Source organism: Dryobates pubescens, chromosome 13, assembly GCF_014839835.1.
Source record: "Dryobates pubescens isolate bDryPub1 chromosome 13, bDryPub1.pri, whole genome shotgun sequence".
NCBI classification, from domain to species: domain Eukaryota; kingdom Metazoa; phylum Chordata; class Aves; order Piciformes; family Picidae; genus Dryobates; species Dryobates pubescens.
In genome coordinates, this window is record NC_071624.1 from 27916253 (window position 1) to 27935684 (window position 19432).

The 19432-nt window shown below is 63.7% G+C and overlaps 3 protein-coding genes across 3 annotated transcripts; 1 reads left to right on the forward strand and 2 right to left on the reverse strand.

The window, feature by feature from the left end:
* Positions 1–415: 415 nt before the first annotated feature.
* HIC1 (HIC ZBTB transcriptional repressor 1) lies at positions 416–14015 on the reverse strand. The gene is made up of 3 exons (XM_054166586.1): positions 13882–14015; positions 3757–3907; positions 416–2990 (listed from the first exon to the last, which is right to left on the reverse strand). The coding sequence occupies exons 2-3, from the start codon at positions 3806–3808 to the stop codon at positions 1045–1047; spliced, it is 1998 nt and encodes a 665-aa protein (XP_054022561.1). The 5' UTR covers positions 3809–3907; positions 13882–14015; the 3' UTR covers positions 416–1044.
* On the forward strand, positions 12068–16405 carry LOC128897674 (uncharacterized). The gene is made up of 3 exons (XM_054166587.1): positions 12068–12255; positions 13268–13309; positions 15182–16405. The coding sequence occupies exons 1-3, from the start codon at positions 12110–12112 to the stop codon at positions 15402–15404; spliced, it is 411 nt and encodes a 136-aa protein (XP_054022562.1). The 5' UTR covers positions 12068–12109; the 3' UTR covers positions 15405–16405.
* An 842-nt stretch (positions 16406–17247) lies between these two features.
* On the reverse strand, positions 17248–19195 carry OVCA2 (OVCA2 serine hydrolase domain containing). Its single transcript, XM_054166529.1, has one exon. The coding sequence runs from the start codon at positions 19096–19098 to the stop codon at positions 18445–18447; it is 654 nt and encodes a 217-aa protein (XP_054022504.1). The 5' UTR covers positions 19099–19195; the 3' UTR covers positions 17248–18444.
* Positions 19196–19432: the final 237 nt, after the last annotated feature.

Sequence of the window (19432 nt, forward strand, 5' to 3'; positions counted from 1 at the left end):
CAGCCCCTGGCCACCTCTCCGTAGCTGACAAACCAGACGCTTTGTCTTTGTCATGGCCTCCCCGGCCCGAGCCCGGCCGCGCTGGGGACGGGCATCTTTGGCAAAATAAAAAACGAAATGAAACAAAACCACCACATTAAAAAACAAAACTCAAGGCGACTGGCCACCTGAAGGCAAAGCCACCAGGTCCCTGGGCCTCCCAGGGGCCCCCCCGGGCATCCCTGATGGCTGGGGCAGGGCCCAGGGGCTCAGTCTGTGACAGGCCCTGCCCCACCTCCGGGAAACACAGGGTGCTGGTGGCCGAGCTGCGGAGTTCAGGCCGAGAGTTCAGTGCTTGCTCCGGGGTGAGGAGCATCGCGATTCCCCAGCCCCCACCGGCACGGACCTGACCACCAGCCTACCACCCGCTCCCACCGACCCCCTCCGTCAGTCTGTCCCCGAGCTCCCAGTGTGGCCCTGGGAGGGTTTGGTCAGCACAAACCCCCCCAGCTCCAGCATGGCCACGCTCGCTGCTCCCGGCCAGGACAGCTGCTCCGGCCGCGAGGGACAAACTACTCACGGCCCTGCGGCAGTCAAGGTGGCACAGTCCAGGTCCCATCGCGGCAGAGCTCACCGTGGGGCCGGGGCAACACGAGCAGCTGCCAAGGGCGTCCCCTCGTCCAGGGGCCAGTGCTGGGCTGGCCCTGAGGTAAGGAGCAGGCTCACGTCCTCCAAAGCCCCGGGGCACAGCCCGGCCTCCCAGCCTGTGTTTCGCTCCCGCCCCGGTGCCGGGGGCCCAGCAGCCCCCCACGGCAAGGCGGGGCCACGCTACAAGGTCAGTCCCTGAATCAGAGGCTTCTCCCAGGCAGGCTGGGGTGCTCGTCCCAGGACGTGCCGTCGAGCCGTCCCGGGGCAGCTCTCATGGGACCTTCTGCTACGAGTGAGTTCTCCAGAGCCATCGGCAGCGCCGGGGGATGAGCACCCACCGTCTCTCGCCACCCCCAGCTCTACGCGGGGCAGCGAGGGGAGCCCGGTGGCCCTCCTCACCCCCCGGCCAGGCCGGCGCTAGGGGGGCGAGTATCGCTCTATGGTCCGGGCAGCCTCAGCATGAAGGTGTGGAGCCTGCGCCAGCACCTCGGCCGCTTTGTCCTGGCTCAGCCCCAGGTGCTCAGCCGTGAACTTGGCCAGCGGGTAGAGGCTCTCCATGGCCTTGGGGTCGCTGAGGAAGTGTGAGGTGTGGGAGAGCAGCTCGGCCGCCTTCTCCTGCTTGAGCCCCAGCTGGTCGGCGGTGAGCCGGGCCATGGCGTAGACGCTGTCAGGGAAGTCCAGCTTGGCTTTGCCGTCGGGGCCGGCCGCGTGCATCTTCATGTGGCTGATGAGGTTGCGCTGCTGGGCGAACTTCCCACCACACACCTGGCACTCATAGGGCTTCTCGCCCGAGTGGATGCGCATGTGCTCAGTCAGGCGGTACTGGCGGGTGAAGCGCATCCCGCAGGCGTCGCAGGCGAAGGGCTTGAGGCCGAGGTGGCTGCGCATGTGGCGGGTCATGGTGCCGCGCTGCGTGAACTTCTTGCCGCAGATGGTGCAGGGGTAGGGGCGCGTCAGCCAGTGCGTCTTCTCATGCTGCCGGAGTGTGGCCGGGTCCTTGTAGGACTTATCGCAAGATGAGCAGCGGTAGGGCCGCAGGATGTCACCCAGCCCAGGGCCACCCTTGTCCAGGAAGGGCACGGCCTGCTCGGCCGCTGCCTTGTGATAGAGCTCCTCTTCGTTGTGGGCCTCCACATGGGCATTGAGCTGCTCGGAGCTGGGGAAGCCCTTGCCACAAGGAATGCAGACATACAGGTTGTCGCCTAGGCTCTCCGGCTCATAGCCCAGGTGGTTGCAGTAGCGGTCCAGCGCGTCACCAGGTGAGGGACCCTCGCTGCTGCCTGTTTCCTCACTCGTGCTGTTATCAGGCTCCAGGTCATTGCTCTCCACGCTGGGGTAGCGGGGCTGTGGTGCTGCAGGCGGTGACTCGGCCTTTTCTTCCCGCTCCAGCTCCTTCTCCGGATCTCCCTCATCCAGGTAGGGGCCCAGAGGCTCATGCTTCATCCAGCGGTACATCAGCTCACGCCCATCAGCACGGGGCAGCGGGGGCTCAGTGCAAGGCGGAGTGCTGCGGAAGGGGTCAGGGACATGGGGGTGCCCCCCTGGCTCGCCACCCGGTGGGGAGTCCTTGTAGGCAGCAGCGTGGCTGGCCAAGAGTCCGGCACTGACTGGGGGGCTGTCATGCCGTGGGGGCAGAGAGGGCTCACGGGGCTCCCCGGGCAAGAGGCGGTCAGTGGGTAGGAGCTGGGTGGAGGGGCCAGTGGGGCTCTTCTTAGAGAGGTCAAGGCCACAAGGCGGTGAGCAGTGGCGCTCAGGCGGGCACAGTCCATGGGGGTGCAGCGGGGTGCCCTGGGTGGCTGAAGCGTACAGCTCCCCGCACTGCGTGTTCAGTGGTGCCGCCGGCTCCACGGGCGGCAGGTCCACAGGCCGCGGCGTCCCCGAGTAGCAGGCCTGGATGACCGGCGTGGCAGCACGCAGCCCCCGGCCCAGCTTGTAGGATGCGTAGCCCCCACGCAGGTGGCAGTACTTGCCACTGCGTTTCAGCTTCTTCTTGCAGAGGGCCACCAAGCCGGGGATCTGGAGGTAGCTGGCGGCGGCCAGCACGGCGCCCAGGCTCTGCTCCCCGCCCGGCTCGCACTCGCCCAGGCGGCCGGTGTAGATGAAGTCGAGGATGAGGCGGAAGATGCCGGGGCTGACCATCTCGTGGTCCAGGTTGAGCAGGTTGTCGTGCACCACCAGCGACTTGAGGTAGGCGCTGCTGGCCGCCAGGATGTTCTTGTGTGCGCGGAAGAGCGCGTTCTGCACCACGATGATCACGTCGCACAGGAAGCCCTTGGTGCGCTGCGTGTTCAGCTGCAGCAGCAGCTGCCGCGAGTGGCTCGGCACCTCCATGGCGTCCAGCATCCCGCTCCTCGCCCGCCGCCCTGCAACACACCGGCCCCGTCAGTGCTGCAACTGGCCCCGGCCGCTCGGCCCGCGCTTAGGGAGGGGGCTCGACCCGCACGTCGGGGCAGCTCAGCCCACGCGTGCGGTGGGTGTGTGGGGTGGGGGCGTCAGGGCTCAGCCCCCAGCCCCGCACACCACCACGTCCTGCTCGCTTTGCAGGACCGCCTGGCCGGTGCCACCGCTTATATGGGGGCTTGCTTCTTGGCGGGCCAGGGGGGGCGGGAGGGGGGTGAAAACCCCCGGAGGCTTTCGGAGAATGTGACATCACCCGCCGCCGCCGCCAGCGCCGCGCCCCGGCCCCGCCAGCGCCCCGGCACCCCCGCGCCCACCTGCCGGAGGAAAAGACGTGGGGAGGGTAACCGGGTCGGTGCCCCACACGCGCCCGTCCCCCCGGGGCCGTCCCCCGCTGGTTACCTGCGCAGCGCCGCTGCCCCCGGCTCCCCGCTGCGCTTCTCCGTTTCTTATGTGCCCCGGTCCCGGGAGGCGGACGGTCGGGCCCTCCCGGGTGCCCCCCGCCCCCGTTTCCTCTCCGCCCTCCCCGCGAGGTGATCGGGGGGACGGCTGGGGTGGGGTGTGTGGGGGGAGCAGGACCTCCCCTCCCTATCCGCCTCCGCTCCGGTACCGGTGTCTCCCCCCCGCCCAGGTGGGTAAAGCCAAGAGCCCGCCGAGCCGCTTTTGGGAGTTTTCCCTATTTTTATCTCTTTCGAGGTGTGTATGTAACCCCTCCCCCCCCCTCTCCTTTACCTGGGCGCCCGGTGGCCTCCGCCAACCAGCCGAGGTCTCGGTGAACTCTCATGGCTCAGCCCCGGGGGGGCCGCCGCCGGTTGCTGTTCCCCTCCACCCTCCTCCTCCTCTGTTGCTGCTGTTCCTCCATACCCCGAGCTCCCGGCCGGTCCTACGGAACGGGAGGAGGAGGAAGAGGAGGAGGAAGAAGAGGAGATGGTGGTGGAAGAAGCAGGAGCAGTTCCTCGGGGTTCCCAACGCCGCCAGCTCGGAGGTGAAACCCGGGCTGCGAACTCCCCCTGACCCCGGCCTGAACTCCGAGCAGCGCCGCTGGCTGTTAAAGGGACGGCGGGAGGTTTTCCTCCTCCCATCCCCGGGCGGGGCACCGACAAGCCGGGCCCCCCCACTCCCTCCCTTCTCCTCTCCCCTCCCTCCCCATGCCCGGTCTCCTCCTCCTCGGAGCCTGCTTTCCCCCTCCCCACAAGCCCTGATCCCGTTCTCTTCCCGTCCTGTCCCCTCGGGGGTCTTCATCTCTGGGACATCAGCTTCTGCCCAGTGATACCGAGGTGGGGCCTTCTGGAGCTCCCGACACCCCCACTCCGTACCTCCGGGCAAAGGCTTGCTGTCCCTCTGTGTCCCCCACCCCCGGTCGGTACCGTTCGCAGGGCGCCATCTAGTGGCTCCCGGTGCGCTCCACCCCAGCCGATTACCGGAGGCAGCTCCACCCAGCGCAGGTGCGCGGGGGAGGAGGGACGGGAAGGGGTACGGGGGGCGTGTGAAGGGGGTATCACTGCTGCCCTACCTGAGGGATGGGTGCTAATATGGGTGGAGGGGTTAGAACCAATTGGGTGCTGTTTTAAGCGGGGGGGGGCAAGGTGATGTGGGGAAGACATGGGGTTTGGGGGACGGTTTGGGGGGTTTTTTTGGCTGGGGAGGCAGCAGGGCTTAATTTGCTGGTGAGGGGGAGGGCAGCAAGCAGAGGCAGGGGCGGGAGAGGGGGGGGTTGCAGCCCTGGTGCCCAGATGTGCAGCAGCGGCTCGGGGTGGGCTTGCGGTGGTTTGGGACGAGAAGAGGGGAGGCAGAGCCACGTTTCCTCTCGCTTCAGCCATGCAGCCTCCCCTGAAAAGGCTGCTGGGCTGGGGCAGGGGGTACAGCCTGGAGTCCCCCCCTTGGGGCGGGGGAAGCCGCTTCTCGCTTCGCACTTTCGCTTCTCCTTTTCTCACGGCCACAGGCTCTTGCACAACTCCGAGTACAGCGAAGCATCGTGATGGGCACCCCTGGGCTGGCCACTAATCCTGGGGGGGGCGTCCCGTTGGCACCCTCTGATCTGGGCAAGGGACCTCGAGTGTTGGCTGGGGCCACCTCGGATGCTTTGAGGGTTTCAGCCCATAACCTTGGGTGAGTGGGAGCTGCTGTGGGATGTCCGGGGACTGGGGACACTGGCCGGGATCCCCGCAGTTCCCAGTTACCAGCTCCAGCGACCAGGTTTGTCCTGAACTGGGAAAAAGAGGATGGGTACAGGCAGGGAGGGAGCGTGGTGGCGGGAGCCGTGACCCTCCCGGCTCAGCATCTGTCGGATGGAACTCATCCGCAGATTCCCGTCGGATCCAGGGTGCCTCAGTTCACCACAGGGGACCGGCGTGGGAGGGGTGGCACTGCCCGTGGGGACCCTGCAGTGGGCACATCCCAGGCAGCGGCTTAGAAATCCCCCTCCCCGCTCCCCATCCTGTGCCCACAGGAAGCATCGGGATCCTGGGAGCGGGACGTGGGCGACCCTCGTTACCGAGCCGTGGTTTAATCCCAACTCCCCGGGCACTAATTTCCACACCCCCCTCCTCTCCTTTTTTTTTTTCCTTTTCTTTCTTTTTTCCCCCCTCTTCAATTAACGGCTGGAAGTGTTTCAGGTTCTGGCAGCGAGCTCTGGCCGTCGCTGTGAGCGATGGCTCCCGCGGGCTCCGTCCCGGTAATTTATGGGACCGAGGTGTATAAATCACGGCAGCGAGCGGCTCCCGGACAGCTGCTCCCCCCGGGGCCGCCCGGGACCCTGGGCTGCCCCAGCTACCTGCTGAGTGACGCCGAACCCTCGGGGCAGCGACCGAGGGGTGGGAATGGAAAAAACTTCACCTTTCCCCACCCCCCCTTTTTTTTTTTGCAGCTCCTCTCCCATTCTCGGCCTCTCCCAGCACAAAATCCGTGCCTGCGGGGCTTTGGGGCAGGTGGAGAGGGGGCGTGGGACCCGCTAATATCCCCCTGTCCTACCTTACTCTGCCTTCTGAAGTGACCCTGGGTGAGCCCTGCTCTGCCTCGTGGAGGGGCCCCAGACAGCCTGAGCCAGCACCCTGCACCCAGAAAGTCCCCAAACCTGCCCCGGACTCCCCACGGGACCTGCTAGACGTGGGGACAGCCACACGGTGAACTGGAGCATGTGGGGAAGGGGACATTTTGGCCTCAATGTGCTGGGCAGATTGGAACCGGCTCTGGTTAAGTCATTGGCTCTGTTGGGAGGTCTGAGCTGGAGCGTCTCCCGCCCGTGCCCCCTCCCCACGATCAATCAAAGTTGCAGCAAATTAGCCCAGATGCTGGGAGATTCGGTTCAAATCCAGCTGTGGTTTGGATCGCATTCGCATGCCTGGCTTCATGTGGGACCTGGGCTTTTGGACAGGATACAGCCCCCCGGTCTCGGCAGGGCCCTGTTTCCCAGCGCAGCCTCTCCCCAAAGCCCACACACATGTCTTCCATTACGGAGCGTTGGCCAGCCGGGCTGCATCCGGCACCGCCGGCAGCCTGCAGCCCCCGCTGGCAGCTCGCACTTCATCTTCCCGGCGGTGCTGGGGTACGGCAGCCCCCCGCGCCCCACCGCTGCAGCCCCTCTGCTTGCGTGGGGACCTGTGTCCCCTCTGCCTGTGCTGGGCTAAGCCAGTGAAACTCAGGACAGCGCTGAGCTGCTCCGTGCTGGGTGCAGAGCGGTGGTGTCCATCTCCTGCCCTGCTCCTGGAGCCAGGCTGGGCCGTGGGAATGCCACTGCTGAGTCCTGCCTGCTGCAAAGTGGTGTTGGGGGTGGCCGCAGGACCTTGCTGAGTATTTCTGGAGTGCCCTGTGTCCCTCAAACACGATGGGACACCCGTGGGGTGGTGGGAAAGGTGAAGCCTCCCAGTATGACACAGCTTCCCCACCAGCCCATGGCTGCTGCACCAGCTGCCAGGCAACACTGGAGTGGGCAAGGGGACCCCTTGATTGCAGGGTGGTGCTGAGGTGAGTGAGGGGACCCCTTCCCTTGGGATGATGCACAGATGAACGAGGAGACCCTCACCCATGGGGCAATGTTTGGTGGGGTAGTGAGACCCTATCCTTGTGGGCTGATTCTGGGGTGAGTGAGGAGATCTCTTCATTTCAGGGTGATGCTCAGGTGAGTGGTGCCCCTTCCTTACAGAGAGATGCTCAGATGGTTGAGGGGACCATTCCCCACAAAGCAATGTTTGATCAGTCAGTGAGAGCCCTTCTTCCTAGGGGGTGGTGTTCAGGTGCACAACAAACAAATCACACAGCAGCTGACGTTGGGAGGGACCTCAGCTGGTCACCTGTTCAAGCAGGATCACCCAGAGCTGGTTGCCCAGAGGGTTTTTGGGTATCTCCAAGGGTAGTGACTCCACCACTTCCCTGGGTAGCCTGTTCCAATGTTTTCCTCACAGTGAAAAAGTGTTTCCCAAAGGCCAGACAGAAGCCCTAAGGTTCAGTCTCTGTCCACTGTCCTTGGGCCTGGCACTGGGCACCACTGAGCCTGGTTCCATCTTCTCTGCTCAATGTATCTATGATGGGTACCTACAGGGTCCCTACACTGATGAGGTCCCTGGAGCCTTCTCTCCTCCACACTGAGCAGTCTCAGCTCTCATCCTCTTCTCATAGGAGAGACACTTTAATCTTCTTAGTGGTCCTTCACCAGCCTCTCTCCAGTATGTCCACATCTCACTTGTAGTGGAGGGTCCAGCACTGGACCTGTCACTTCCTCACCTTGCTGCCAATGCTTCTCCTAATGCACCCCAGGACACCATTAACCTCCTTTGTCCCAAGGGCACTTTGCTGGCTTCTGGTCAATTTGATGTCCACCAGAACCAGACCACTGGCCAGGGGGTCCCTGGGGCTGTTCCTCCTCAAGGACAGGGCTTTGCAATTCCCCTTGTTGACACTCATGATGTCCCTGTCAGCTGGAGGGCACCTGTCCCTGCAAGGTGATGCTTCCTGTGACAGTGGGATTCCCTTTCTTGTGGGAGGATGCCTGATGGCATGATGGGGTCCCTTCCCTGCAGGCTGACCCCTCGGGCAGATGAAGATCCCATCCCTGGTGGGGTGGTGCTTGGTGAGACAATGGGACTCTTTCCCTTATGAGTGATGCTTCACGGGGCAGTAGGGCCTCTTTTTTGGAGGACAATGCTCAAGCTGGGTGAGGAACAGTGGGATATTTGGGGAGGGGGGTAGAGGGAATGAGACAGCTTGTCTGTGGGATGATACTTCGTGGGGCAACGGGACCTCTTTCTGTTGGGCGGTTCTCAAACCTGCCACCCCTGCAAGGTGGTTTGCAGAGCAATGAGAGCTTGTGAGATGATGCTTGATGGAGTGGTGGGACCCTTTCCTTGTGAGATGGTGCTTGATGGAGTGGTGGGACCCTTTCCTTGTGAGATGATGCTTGATGGAGTGGTGGGACCCTTTCCTTGTGTGATGGTGCTTGATGGAGTGGTGGGACCCTTTCCTTGTGAGATGATGCTTGATGGAGTGGTGGGACCCTTTCCTTGTGTGATGGTGCTTGATGGAGTGGTGGGACCCTTTCCTTGTGAGATGATGCTTGATGGAGTGGTGGGACCCTTTCCTTGTGTGATGGTGCTTGATGGAGTGGTGGGACCCTTTCCTTGTGAGATGGTGCTTGATGGAGTGGTGGGACCCTTTCCTTGTGTGATGATGCTTGATGGAGTGGTGGGACCCTTTCCTTGTGTGATAGTGCTTGATGGAGTGGTGGGACCCTTTCCTTGTGTGATGATGCTTGATGGAGTGGTGGGACCCTTTCCTTGTGTGATGGTGCTTGATGGAGTGGTGGGACCCTTTCCTTGTGTGATGATGCTTGATGGAGTGGTGGGACCCTTTCCTTGTGAGATGGTGCTTGATGGAGTGGTGGGACCCTTTCCTTGTGTGATGATGCTTGATGGAGTGGTGGGACCCTTTCCTTGTGAGATGGTGCTTGATGGAGTGGTGGGACCCTTTCCTTGTGTGATAGTGCTTGATGGAGTGGTGGGACCCTTGTGTGATGATGCTTGATGGAGTGGTGGGACCCTTTCCTTGTGTGATAGTGCTTGATGGAGTGGTGGGACCCTTTCCTTGTGTGATGATGCTTGATGGAGTGGTGGGACCCTTTCCTTGTGTGATAGTGCTTGATGGAGTGGTGGGACCCTTTCCTTGTGTGATAGTGCTTGATGGAGTGGTGGGACCCTTTCCTTGTGTGATGATGCTTGATGGAGTGGTGGGACCCTTTCCTTGTGTGATGATGCTTGATGGAGTGGTGGGACCCTTTCCTTGTGAGATGATGCTTGATGGAGTGGTGGGACCCTTTCCTTGTGTGATGGTGCTTGATGGAGTGGTGGGACCCTTTCCTTGTTGGATGATGCTTGATGGAGTGGTGGGACCCTTTCCTTGTTGGATGATGCTTGATGGAGTGGTGGGACCCTTTCCTTGTTGGATGATGCTTAATGGAGTGGTGGGACCCTTTCCTTGTGTGATGGTGCTTGATGGAGTGGTGGGACCCTTTCCTTGTTGGATGATGCTTGATGGAGTGGTGGGACCCTTTCCTTGTGTGATGATGCTTGATGGAGTGGTGGGACCCTTTCCTTGTGTGATGGTGCTTGATGGAGTGGTGGGACCCTTTCCTTGTTGGATGATGCTTGATGGAGTGGTGGGACCCTTTCCTTGTGTGATGATGCTTAATGGAGTGGTGGGACCCTTTCCTTGTGTGATGGTGCTTGATGGAGTGGTGGGACCCTTTCCTTGTTGGATGATGCTTAATGGAGTGGTGGGACCCTTTCCTTGTGTGATGGTGCTTGATGGAGTGGTGGGACCCTTTCCTTGTTGGATGATGCTTGATGGAGTGGTGGGACCCTTTCCTTGTGTGATGATGCTTGATGGAGTGGTGGGACCCTTTCCTTGTGTGATGGTGCTTGATGGAGTGGTGGGACCCTTTCCTTGTGAGATGATGCTTGATGGAGTGGTGGGACCCTTTCCTTGTTGGATGATGCTTAATGGAGTGGTGGGACCCTTTCCTTGTGTGATGGTGCTTGATGGAGTGGTGGGACCCTTTCCTGTGAGATGATGCTTGATGGAGTGGTGGGACCCTTTCCTTGTTGGATGATGCTTGAAGGAGTGGTGGGACCCTTTCCTTGTGTGATGGTGCTTGATGGAGTGGTGGGACCCTTTCCTTGTTGGATGATGCTTGATGGACAATGGGACCCTTTCCCTGCGGGGTGACTACTCACACAGCTGAAGACCCCATCCCCTGTTGGTATGATGCTTTGCAGGTGGATGGGATCCCTTCCTCGAGTACTGACAGCGCCTTCCCACCACCCCCACCACCAGGGAGAGACGGCTGCCGTCGCTCGTGGAAAGCCCACGAGATGGCAGCAACGGGCCACGCTCCGAGATGCGACCACCCCCCCACCACCCCCCCACCCCTTCTCCCGGCCCCCCCCTTCGCCTCCACTGTCCCCTCGGGGCCCGCTTTTCCCCTCCTCGCTTCGCCCCGGTCCCCCGACGCGCACCCCCGGTGTGCGACGGGGGACAGGGGCGACGGGAGGAGGTGCGGGGGGCGGCCCCGGAGGAGGCGGCGGCGGAGCTGCGCAGCCAGTTGCGGGTGGGCCGGCCCCGGTTGCTGACTAATCCCGGGGCTGAGTCACGGTTGCGGCGGGGAGCGCTGCGGCAGCGACCCCCCCACAACACCCGCCGCCCCTTCCCAAACCGGAGAAGCCCCGACAGGGCGGGCACCGGTTCTACGGGGGGTGTAGGAGAAAAGAGAGGGAGGAGACACCCCCATGTCCCCGGGAAGAGTTTTTTTGGGGTTGGCAGCACCCTAAGGGGCGGTTGATTGGGAAGGAGAAGTTTTTTTTAGGGGGCTTCATGCTCTCAACCGTTCTGTAGCTATTTCGGGGTGCAAGTGACAAATGAGGAAGGGTCAGGGGAAGGCGGGGGGGAGGTAGTGGTGTTTGTGGCCTGGACCCCCACAGCAGCGTGTGGCCTTGCAGCAGCGGCGGATGCTGCTGTCAATGACAACGCCGCTGTTGCTGTGGCGACCAGTATGATGCTTCGCCAGAGCAGAGTGAGGTCAGAAGGCTCCAGCAGGAATCGGGCAGGGGGGGAACGGTTGGGGGTGTAAGAGGGGAAAGGATTTCCTCACCCCCCTCCTTTCCCCAAGTCCCCCGGGACTCCTGAAGGCCCGGGGGGGGAGGGGGGGGGCGGGGGAGAGCTGGCACTTGGGATGTGGATGGTGAGCAAAATCAATTCAGCCACAAAGTCACAACCTGTTTGGCTCTGGGACACTGACGGATTTTGGGGGGTACACAGCCCCTTGGGTCAGGGCAGCAGGGTGACGCAGTGGGGTGTCCCCCCCCTCCGTAGTCTAAAGTCACACCCACACCCCACCCCCCCCAACCACATTGTACTGTCCCATCCTCCTGCAGGGCTTAGGACGGGCACCAGAGGGATGTGGGTTCTTACTGGGGGGCAGGTGGGAGGTGCTGCCCTGAACACTGGGATGTGCAGGTGGGCAGGGGGTGCTAGCTTACCAGCTGGCTGGAGCCCCTGTGTGGGCACACCTGGGGCCTTGTGCAGCCCCTTCCCGTGATGGAGGACAGGGAGCTCGGGCAGCCCCACATCGCCAGCCCCTATAGTGATGCCACCAGGCCGAGATGGGGCCATGCTCTAACCCATAGGTGCGGTCGGGATGTGGGGGGGTGGTAAGAGGATGGGTGTTCCGGACTGCTGTGGGTGCCCTGAGCGGATACCTCGGGGCTGGGGCAGGGGGTGACCCCACACCGCAGCCCTCGGGGTCCCGGGACCGTCTTCTACTTGTGTCTCGATGGGTGTGCGGCCCCTGGGTCTGAGGGCAGGTGCAGGAAGGATTCGGGTTGCTGGGTGCTGGATCTCGAAGAGCCGCGGACCGGGGGGAAATGGTGAAGGGGGAGCCGCAGGGGGGTCGGGGTCCCAGTACAGCTCGGACCCCCTGCCCGGCTCCGGGCCGCTGTCCTCCCCCCGCGCCGATATAAATAGTAGCGTCTTCCCGTTCCCTAAATTTCCTCGCTGACGTAGCGCTCACGTCATTGTGTAGGTTGATGCTTTTCTATGAATGAGCCGAGATCCCCGTTACTACGAGCCCGATCCTATAAAAGCCCCGCGCTCTGCGGACAGCGCAGCACCGGCACCGGCACCGGTCCCCGCCAGGAGCCGCCAGGCGCCGGGCCCGGCCGGGGAAAGCTCCGAGGCCCGCAGGAGGTAAGACACCGGCAGGGCTGGCCCCCAGGTAAGCAGGGACGGGGCCCGGTGCGGGGGCGGGAGGGGGCAGGGAAGCCCCCGCCGCACCGGCCGCTGCACCTGCCTGCCCCGGAGTGTTTGTGGGGGGGAGCGGGGGGTGCCGGACAGAGCGGGGGACCGGGTCGGAGAGAACGGGGAGCTCTGCGGCGGGCGGGGGCGGCAATGTGCCGCCTGGCGCAGCCCCACGTGCGGGGCTGGGCTGCGGGGGGCGGCGGGGGCGGCGGGGCCGGGGCGCGGCGCCGGCAGGGGCGGTGCGCGGGGGCGGGCGCTGGGAGAGGAGCCGCCCCGGGGAGGTGGGGGGAAGAGCACGGCGGGGCCCCGCCGCCCGCCCGCACCTGCGGCGGTTTTGGTGGGGAGGTGTGGGGGGGTATGAAGAGGCGGGAAAGCGCATCCGTGTGCGTGTGTCCCGCTGCGGTGGCACCGGCTGCGCCCCGCTCCCAGCCTCTCCGCATCCATCCCCCGACGGGACCCCTCCGCAGCCCCATCCCTCCGTGCCGCCGTGCCCAGCACACCCCCGCCCCACCGCGTGTGTTCCTTTGCACCCCGGTGCTGCCAGCCCCGCAGCCCGAGGCGGGGGGGGCAGGTCTATCGCTTTCATCCCGGTGCTGCCCACCCACACGGGGGGTGGCGTTGGAAGAGCGCGGAGAGCCCGTCGAGGAGAGCCCGAGTCAGCGCGTCGGCACCTTGGCTCTAGACTGCTTACTGCTGCGTACGGACAGGACAGTAACAGTCTACAGTCATGGCTACTGAAGCATGACCCACCGCCACCGGCCCCGCCACCGGCCCCGCCACCGGCCCCGCCACCGGCCCGCCGCAGCGCCGAGGGGTGGGGGGGGGGCAGCTGTCCGTGGTGCTGAGCCGTCGGGGAGCGCTTCCCGCCGTGGGGATACGCACACGCACGACGCGGCGTAGTGGGAAGGGGGGTCCTGTCCCAGTACCCACCTGACCCCGCTCTCTCTTTCCCCCCCCGCAGACACCCCCCACGGCGGACACCCCCCTTCCCGCTGCAGCCCAGGTAGGGGGGTGGGGGCGGGGAGGGTCTCCCAGGCGGGGCGGACACGCGTGGGAGGGCGGGGAGGGGAGGGAGGGAGGGGGAGGATGCTACCGACACTCTCCCCTCCTCCCAGCATCGGGACCCCCCCCCCCCCGCTCCCCACGCCGCGGGTGGGAGTCGGGCGCGCTCGCTGCGGTGGCGGGGCCGCCTCCTCGCCGTCGCCAAGGCACCGGTTGCCCGTCTCTTCCCCCTCCCTCACCCCCCCACCTCTGACGCCGCCCGGGCGACCGTGGCTTTAGATTGTTACTGTGCTGCTGGGGGGGTAACAGTCTACAGCCATGGTCGCCGGGCCCGGCGCACTCGCACCGCGGGCAGCACCGACTCCCCCGCCCCCTATCCTCTCCCCGGGGATACTGAAGGCGGCGTAAGGGGGTCCCGTCGGAGGCGACCCGCCTCCCGGGGCAGTAGGAGCTCACATGCAGGATGCAGCTCGCCGCACATCAACTCTTACTGTTCGGGGGGGCGGGCGCCGAGCGGCTCCTCCTGGGGCACTGCGAATGACGACGACCCTTCCCCGCTCCGCAGCCCCTCACCTGCCCTCCCGGGGCGGGGGCCCGGGGGCTGCCCCCACCGGGGCTTGTCCCGCCGCATCCGTAAGCGGCTCCCGGAGCGCGTTGGCAGCCGCCGTCCCGTCCGCCCCATCCCGTCTTCATCCCCAGTCCCCCGTTCCCCCGCAGCCACCGGTGTGCGCGGCGCCGGGGGGGGGTTGTCAGAGGGCCCTTCCCGGGAGCGGAGCGCGGCCCGACGGCCGGGCTGGCGTGGCGGGGACTGAGCGTGGCCCGACAGGACGGGACAGGGCGGGGGACCGGGGGCGGGCGCAGGTTGCACAACCCGCCCGGCGCGGCCAGGAGATTCCTGAGCGGCGAAGTCAGAGCGGCCCGGCCTGCCCCGGCACCGGGCACCGGGCCCTCGGCAGCTGGCGGCGACCGGTGCTGGCCGGGCAGGGCCTCCCGCAGGGGGCACTCGGCACCCGAAAGTGCAGAGATGGGGCGGCAGGGGGGGCTGGAAGGGGCATGGCGAGCCTGGAGACCTCGGAGGGGTGGAGAGGTGCTGACCCCGTGCAGGTGGGTGCTGGAGGCACCCGGGATAGGGAGGTGACAGCCTCCGTCAGGGTTAGGGTGGCAGCATCAACACAGCACTAAACCAGGTCCTGCAGCCCTGGCACTAGGCTCACATAGGTGTCCCTGTGCCTGCACTGGGTGCCACCTACACCCAAGTAGGGGCTGTGCCAGGCAAGGCCTCCTGCCAGCGTTCCCACTCTCCAGAGCAGCCCCATGAGGAGCACCCAACCATCGAGGTCCTGGCATGGCCACCAGGTACAGCTGCTGCCAGGTCCTGAGGAGCCAGCAGGACTGTGGTGTGGCAGCATGGCCATGGGCACAGGGATATCAAGAGGCACCAGATCTCTGCCATGCTGCCACATGTCCTGCTGGTCCTCTTTGCTCCTGCTTTTCCTGTTGCTGATGATGTGCTGTGCACCACACAGCTCTGTGAAAGGGATTTTTGGGCCACCCCACCAGCATCCAGGTAATGCCACAGCTGCACTTGGCACAGCCAAAGATGCCCCTGGCCATGAAAACCATACAAACCCCCTTCCTTCTTCATGCCCCAGATGAGCAGCAGATACAGCATCATAGCAAGGTTCAGGCCATAGCAGTATCCAGGCACCTCTGGGTGAGGGGCCATATCCTGTGGGCAGCACTGTGGCCCCTCAGACCTCAGGAAGGCTCTGGCTGCACTGTTACTGTTTCAAAGGCCAAGTCTCTCCTGCTGACACCCTGGAATTAGTTTTTCTTCCAGAGCCCTTAAAAACATTTTGGATTTCTGACATAGGGACTCAGCTTCTGAAGGCACTTCCAAGCTGCTGGGCGTGGGGCCAGCCATCAGCATCGGGGGACAGAGGCCATCCAGCTCCTGTGCTCCTCCTCAGAGCAGAGACCATGGCGGTGCCAGGGAGGAATGCGGTGCCTGCCACAGGCGGGACGGTGCTCAGCAGGACACAGGCATGGCACAGACACTGCCTCAGCCTCGCTCCCGTTGGCTCATGGTTCCTTGAAGACTGTTCTTGCATGTGGCCAGGAGCATGGGATGGCTCTTCCCAAGGGACATCTAGCAGCCATGACCCTACAGAGCCCCACGGCTGAGGACTGGGCTGAAGCAAGGGTCCCAGGGGGCTCTCCCTGGCTGGGGTTTCTCTGTTCATCCCCCAAACCAGCTTCTCGTTGAAGCCTGCAACCTGCTCCTGACTTTGTCACAGGGAACTGGGGAAATCTGGGGTAGGCTGGGAGTGGGGTTGAGCCAGCAAGGCTGGTGGAGGGCACAGGGAAAGGTACTGCCCCCCAAAACACAGGCAGCCACCTGCCCGCATGCCACATGCGTTGCTGCTGCCATCTGACAGTTCCTGGCCAAGTGGCCTTTTGTGATTCAGCCCTGTTTATCCCAGCCCGCGGCCCGGCCCAGCGTGGGTTTCCATGGAAAACTTCCATCCAAAACAAGGAGAGAAGGAGCTACAGGGAGTGACTCAGCCACAACTGGAAGCTTCTGCGGGTGAAGTAGGGAAGGTGTGTGGGGGGGCTCTTCCCAACGGCTTGGTCTTGCTCCAGCAGCAGGGTCGGGGGGGTGGCCCCTGGTTCTCCCCTGCTGCTGCCTCCTCACAGGCAGGAGTAGGAAACATGGCACCTTCCCAGCATGCCCCCTCCCCACACTCCAGGGGACAAGAAGAGTGTGAGGTGAGAGAGGCTCAAACCCCATCAAGATCCATGCCTGACTCCAGGCTCGGTAGGGCATCGCTTCTCCCAGTGCCTGTCCACAGGTGTCTGCCCAGCAAGCCCCACGCAGGTAGCTGGCATGGTGGGCTGCAAAGGGCTCTAGTCAGGGGTGGCACAGGGAGAAGGGACACGAGGAGCTGATGAAGGTGGGTGTTTGCAGAAGGCAGCAGCACAGGCAGTGCCTCTGCTTGTGCTGGTCCTCTCCCACCCTCCCTGGGACCCTGGGGGAGGGCTGGGTGCTCTGCTCACCCAGGGAGCTGGTCCCTGTGTCCACAGCAGACTCACAGTTCTGAGCTGGTCCCTACCTGCCCCTGGGCCCACGCAGGGGGCTCCAATGGGGGACAGGAAGAGTCCCATCTGAGGAGCAGAGGGGTGATACCCACCCATGCCAAAACACGCAGGCTCCTGGTGCTGCTGCTAACACCAGTGGCTGTCCCCATGCCAGTGGCACAGCTGCCACCCAGCGCCCAGGCTTGCTCCGTTGGTGTGACCCTGGCTCAGGGGAGAAACCACCACACACTGGTTTTGGGGACCCCCCCCCCCCCCCGGGCCCTTTGTTTGCATTAATTTGTTCAAACCGGTGCAGGAGCCACCTCGCAGGAGCCATCTTTTCAAGCTTCCTGGGATGCTGAGGTAGGTACTGTAGCACCCCAGCTCAGGTCACGCAGCCCTCAACACCGCTCCTGCTGGAGCTTCCCGCAGAGCCAGGTCCGTTCCATGCTCTCCCCACACACTCGGGCTCCCCCCCGCGTTCCCAGCGGCAGCGAGCTGCGGCGGTGCCTCCCCCCGCCAGCGGGAAGATGTCTGTCGGTCAGCAGCTGCGGGACCGCAGTGCAGGCTGGCAGCCGGGCACGGCTGCAGTGCCTCCTCCGCACCGTCCCGCTCGGGGGAGGGAGATGCTGCACCCGGAGACCACCGCGGCGAGCTGCAGCTCTGCAATAATTAAACAGCTCACCAAGGGTGGGCTGGCAGAGCGCTGGCTGCTGCCAGCCTCCACCAGCGGCAGAGACAAAGGCCCCGGTGCTTTGTCACGGCTGGCTGCTGAATTCGGCCTTGCTCCTCGCAGCCGCTGCTGCAGCTAGGTGCGCAGCCCCAAGCTGCACTCCTTCCCCCCCCCCACCCCCAAAACCGGCCTCTGATATCCTTAACGTGGTGTCCACGGGGTGACAAGACACTCCACACTTCCACATCACCTGAGCAGGCAGCACAGATGTAACAGAGCCCACCCAGTGCTGCCCTGTGAGGTGGCAAAGCAGGCAGGCACTGTCCAAGCATCAACAGCCTCCTGTGACAACCCCCAGGGCTGCAGGAAAACCAGACACATCTTCCCACCACACCACACCCCCAACAAGAAACCAGAGAGCAAAACCCTCACAGACTGGGGACCACTCACTTCTGCTGGGTTGGTTTTAACCCTCCACAGCTCCCAGGCCTGTTCCCAGCTGACTTGAATACAGAAAGTGCATCTGTCTGCTGCCTCCAGGCCTGCTCCTGCAGCACAGTGTCCTCCAGCCCTCTGCTGCTCCCAGCATGGTGAGAGCAGGGGGCAAACTGAGACATTTCATGCCATCTATCAGCTACATTGCACTGTACCCACAAGGAAAGTCAAGAGTACAGAGCAGCCCTGCCAGCATGATACCTCTAAGCCCAGCCTGCTCCAGCAGCAGTCAGGCAAGACACCTGGCAATTATAACAATAGATTACCACGTGCTTCTGGAAAACAGCAGAGCCAAAAACATAGCAACAAGTTTTTCTTGTTCACAAAGGCAGTTTGTACCGAGGAAGATACTAAAGTCTCCCAACACACATGCTGAATCAGCAGACATTTGGTTCCAAAAAAATGAACAGCAGCCCTGGCACTGCCAGGGACAAGAGGATTTTCTAGCCCAGACCAGCTGGAAGGTTGGCTTAACAGCTTTCATCAGGGATATTAAAACCCACAAACCTTTGGGGTGCCCACAGCTGCACAGGAGCTGTGTGCTCTGCAGAAGTTTCCTTTGGCTGAGCTGAGGGACTCTAATTTTGAACAGCTAGTCAAGCCTCTGCAAGCACTTCACAGAGGGCCCTCCTGTCCTCAAACCCCTCACCAGCATAGCAGCATATTCATGCATGGAGCCAAATTGGAAAGAAAGAAGAGTAAAAAATGTTAACAAAGAGCCATTTAGCGTGGCCCTGTGCTGCACGGTGCTGATGAGGACTTCTGGGCCCTTCTGGAGAGCATGGAAACACAGCAATGTTTCACCAAACTGGCAGTCTGTACACAGCTTGCTGGAGCCCCGTTTATTAAAGAGACTGTTACCAATCTGTCCCAGCCCTGAGTGGCTCAGCCTATCCCTGTCCAGGTCGGAACCGGTCCAGGAAGTCCAGGTATGCTTTTTTCTGTGGTGCAGCAGCAGGGACGAAGTGCCCACCGGGGTGGGTGAGGACAACAGGTTCCACGAAATGCTGGGCAAGCTCCCTGCTCAAGGAGGCAGCGATGACAGCATCAGCATCGCCCACGACGTGCAGCGTGGGCAGGGCGATGGGCTCCTGGTAGAAGTGGCCGTGGGCTGGGGCGCGGCTGGCAAAGCCGGCTACCAGGATGGCGAAAGTCACGGGGAAGCGAGGGTCGCCACGGGCCCGCAGGGCGCACACCATGGCGGCCAGCGCCGCGCCCTGGCTGAAGCCCAGCAGTCCGTCAAAGGGTCCGTGCTCCTGCAGCGCGGCTGCCACGGCAGACAGCGACTCTTCCAGCCCCGCTGGTGCCGCCGCCACCTCCCCTGCCTCAAAGGTGCCGGGCCCAGAGAACCACCAGCCGCGGGGGGGGTCATCCGCGTCGTCGTCCTCTCCGCCGCCGGGCACGGGGTGCGGCGCGCTGACCGCCACCAGCTCCGCGCGGCCACGCAAGGCCTTGCGCAGAGCGCCTGTGCGCTGGCGAAAGCGGCGTTCGCTCTGCCGGTAACCGTGCAGGCCCAGCAGCCGCAGCGGCCGCCCCTCCGACATGGCAGCCGCCCCGCCGGAAGCCAAGTGCCGCTTCCGGCCTCGCCCCCCTTCCCGCCGAAACGCATCGCGCTCATTGGATACTGCGAGGCGGGCGGCACTCCTCACAAGGACGTGCCAGCGCGCCCCCAAGCGGTGGGAGGCTGCCATGCAGGGAACGACAGCCGGGGCGGCAAGAGGCGGCCCTGGTGGGGTGGGACGGGCTCCCTCGGAAGGACAGGAGCTGCCGCGGGCAGTCCGCGGCACGGCACGGCCTGGCCTGGCCTTGCAAAGTCGCTCCCGTCCCGGCCCTTGCGGGCAGCGGTATCGTTCGGCTACGGAGTGCGTCCGGATTCGC